This window comes from Triticum aestivum, chromosome 2D (genome assembly GCF_018294505.1).
Source record: "Triticum aestivum cultivar Chinese Spring chromosome 2D, IWGSC CS RefSeq v2.1, whole genome shotgun sequence".
Lineage (NCBI taxonomy): Eukaryota > Viridiplantae > Streptophyta > Magnoliopsida > Poales > Poaceae > Triticum > Triticum aestivum.
In genome coordinates this window covers 642,048,637-642,052,075 of record NC_057799.1, presented here as the reverse complement: position 1 = coordinate 642,052,075, position 3,439 = coordinate 642,048,637, and the positions used below count along the sequence as shown (strand labels likewise).

The window sequence follows — 3,439 nt, the reverse complement described above, 5'->3', positions numbered from 1 at the left end:
AAGTGTCGCTGTGTATTCCACGTGGACACGTACATATATCCCTTCATGAAGAAAGACACCATCGACCAAACTAGATAAGGTCTGGCGTTAAATCTCTCCAATCTTTTCCTATTAATGCGAGGGCATTACAAGTACAACACCGCGTAATTTCAGAAAACCGCTTTACATGTCAGAATAGAAAACCGAGCGCCATATTTTCGTTCGGCAAGTGTCCCAATGCGTAGTCCACGTGGACAAATACATGTATCCCTTCATGAAAAACGACACCGAGTACCGACCAAAGCAGATAAGTGTTTGCGTTAAAGCCCAACAATCTTTTCCCATTAAAAGCGAGAGCGTTGCGAGTAAAACCCTGCGTAATTCCGGAAGGCGGCATTACATAACATCACATGTTAAAATACAAAACCTAGTGCCATAGTTTAGTAGAGACCGAGTCCACCTCTCTTGAATCCCATCCAGATACATACATAGATACATAGGCAGACGACCTGAAAAAGAAGAGAACTATAATACCTTCCTCGTCTGGTCAGACTTGACACGCTTGGAGCAACAATGATTGGCAAATCGCGCACGCCATAAACGCGCTGTCACCCCGCGCATCCGCCGTCCGTTCCACCGTGCACGAATCTCGGCGCGGCCCCGCCGCCTTCTCCTTCCTTTCGCAGCGCCCGGCTGGAATCCCCCTCCCCGAATCCCACCCTATAAAACCCTCGCCGTCCTCGCCCAAATCCCCCAAATCCAACTCCGACTACAGCAAAGAAGATCCACCGATCGATCGATCTCGGAGCCCGGCGCACCGCCACTCGATCCAGTCACATACAGCGAAGAAAGATTGAACCGCCGCCGCCGCCGCCGCCGCGATGAAGTTGCAGACGGAGGCCGCCGCCGCCGGGGGGCAGGGGAGGCTGATGATCCGGCAGGTGTGGGCGAACAACGTGGAGTCGGAGTTCCAGGCGATCCGGCAGGTGGCGGAGCGGTTCCCGTACGTGTCCATGGACACGGAGTTCCCGGGCGTGATCCACTGCCCCAGCAAGCACCACGCGACCCTGACCCCGTCGGAGCGGTACGCGGCGCTCAAGGCGAACGTGGACGCGCTCCACCTGATCCAGGTGGGCCTGGCGTTCGCGGCGTCCCCCGACGCGCCGCCGGCGGTGGCGTTCGAGATCAACCTGCGCGAGTTCGACCCGCGCGTGCACCGCCACAACCCCAGCTCGGTGGCCCTGCTGGCGGGCCACGGGCTCGACTTCGCGAGGCAGCGGAGGCAGGGCGTGGACGCGCGCGTCTTCGCGGCGCTGCTCATGTCGTCGGGGCTGGTGTGCTCCGGGTCCGGCAGCGGCGCGCCGACGTGGGTGACGTTCCACTCGGCCTACGACTTCGGGTACCTGGTGAAGCTGCTCATGGGGCGCAAGCTGCCGCGCACGCTGCCCGAGTTCCTGGGCCTGGTGCGCGTCTTCTTCGGCGACCAGGTGTACGACGCGCGCCACGTCATGGGCAGCTGCGCCGGGCTCTACGGCGGGCTGGACGCCCTGGCGGCGCAGCTGGGCGTGGAGCGCGCCGCGGGGATGTCCCACCAGGCGGGGTCGGACGCCGCGCTCACCTGGGACGTCTTCCGCCGCATCCGGGAGGTCTACTTCGCCGGCAACACCAGGCAGGGCCAGGGCGTCGGCAACTTCGCCGGCGTGCTCTACGGGCTGGAGCTAGAGCTCGACCTCGCCGCGGCCCCCGCGCCCGCCGCCGACAACGGCAACGGCAACGGCAACAGGAACAACAAGAACAAGTGCGGCAGCGGCAACGGCGCCGGCGGCCGAGGCAACAACAGGCGGGCCGTGGCGGCGCTGAGATGAGCCGACCCGACCCGACCCGACCCGACCGATGAGTAGTTGTAGAGCGGTTAACCTTGCGTTAATCGCTGATGATCCTCCGATCCGATCCGATAGCTTAGCTTGTTCCTTTTCTGCGTGTTCTCTGTGTACATACAGCTAGTGGTTTAATCCGTGATGGTCTGATGGGCAATAATAACATGTGTTCATTCGTTGGTTGATTAACAATTCCGTGTGTTGCATTCATAATCGTCGGACATTTGTTCGGAGATCGATCGCCGGCGTTAGGAGCAGAGGAGAAAACAGAGCAGGTGCTCTGGTTCGCATCGCCGGCGTTGGATTCGAAATGGGCGTCGGATCGGCACGCACGCACGCTTGGGACTTCCTTGCACTGTGGTCCGGCCGCGTGCGTGGACCTGGCGTTTGACCGGCGCACACTGGCTAGTACTAGCACTGGAAGAAGAAGAAGTCACGAGAGGTACGGTGGTTGGGTTTGAACGCGCGGCGTGGGGTAAAGGGGAAAGAAGAACTGAAGAAGCTATGCAGGGGGACAAGTATCTCAGCAGCAGCAGCAGCAGCAGGCAGAATTCCACTCTGACGACAAGCGCGTCTGAACTGGACACACAAAGTTGCAGGCCGACGACTCCACACACTGCCTTCTTTCTTGGTCAACACACTCCGTTTCGAGCAGCAGCGCCAGGCTAGATCAGATTTCTTGATCAAAATCTGCCTATCTTTTTATTGATAAATAAAAAAATAAAGAATGAGTACAGGTAATGGTACAACACATGCACGGACACAAGATGGCATCAACACGATGTCCATAGCAGAGAGACAAGGATTGTTCGATCCGAACAAGCACACAACACAGCTAAACTCCCTAACATGAGAAGCAATCCGAACCAAAACGAAGTCCTACATCCGCAAGTTCACCACCGTGGACTCCGCGAGCAGAAAAGTTGACGCCTTCAACAAGGATAACGATGTCATGGCGCCGTCGTCGTCCGATCCAAATAATCAGATCTAGAGTTACCCCTGGTGCTCGAAGAGGGGCACAGAGAGGCCATAGCAACACCTTCAAGAAGGGGGAACACTAGTTAGTGTCGCCGTTACCAGCACTGGCAAGCCGACCAGGAATTTCTCCCTCGCCAGGTTTGAGATATCCCGCCATAGCCACGGATCAGAAACCGGGAGTCGGAAGTCAAGTGTAGGTCAAAGCGAGCCTTGGACATGGTGGGAGGCGGCGCAGCAAGGTGGTCGGGGTTGGGGTGATGGGGGCCGCTGCAGGGGACGCAACTCAGAACCGCCGGGGCCGAGTCCGCCAGTGACCGGCAAGCCATAGAGGCTGGACGAGAGACGAGACCTCTAGAGCGTCAGCGGCGGCGCGACGCCGGAAGAGACACAAACAACCATGGACACCGAATCCGGGGCCCGGCAATAGTGCCACCACAAAGGCACAAACGCCCGCTGATCACCAGACCGACACGCCGCAAGGGATGGTCGCCGCTGGGAAGGCACCACCGGAGACACATCAAAAGCCACAACCTTTGATCCATGGCGATGGATCGGGGGAAGAATGGACGCTGCAACAGTGCAACCAAGAGCGAGCAAACCGGCCG

The 3,439-nt window shown here is 58.6% G+C and overlaps 1 protein-coding gene across 1 annotated transcript; it reads left to right on the top strand.

The window, feature by feature from the left end:
• Positions 1-529: 529 nt before the first annotated feature.
• On the top strand, positions 530-2,048 carry LOC123055286 (probable CCR4-associated factor 1 homolog 11). The gene has a single exon (XM_044479283.1). It carries the CDS (start codon positions 861-863, stop codon positions 1,842-1,844), a length of 984 nt encoding a protein of 327 aa, XP_044335218.1. The 5' UTR covers positions 530-860; the 3' UTR covers positions 1,845-2,048.
• The last annotated feature ends 1,391 nt before the right edge of the window (positions 2,049-3,439 follow it).

Excerpts from the sequence above, each read along its gene's own strand:
- LOC123055286 (XM_044479283.1), top strand. The coding sequence starts at position 861 with ATGAAGTTGCAGACGGAGGCCGCCGCCGCCGGGGGGCAGGGGAGGCTG.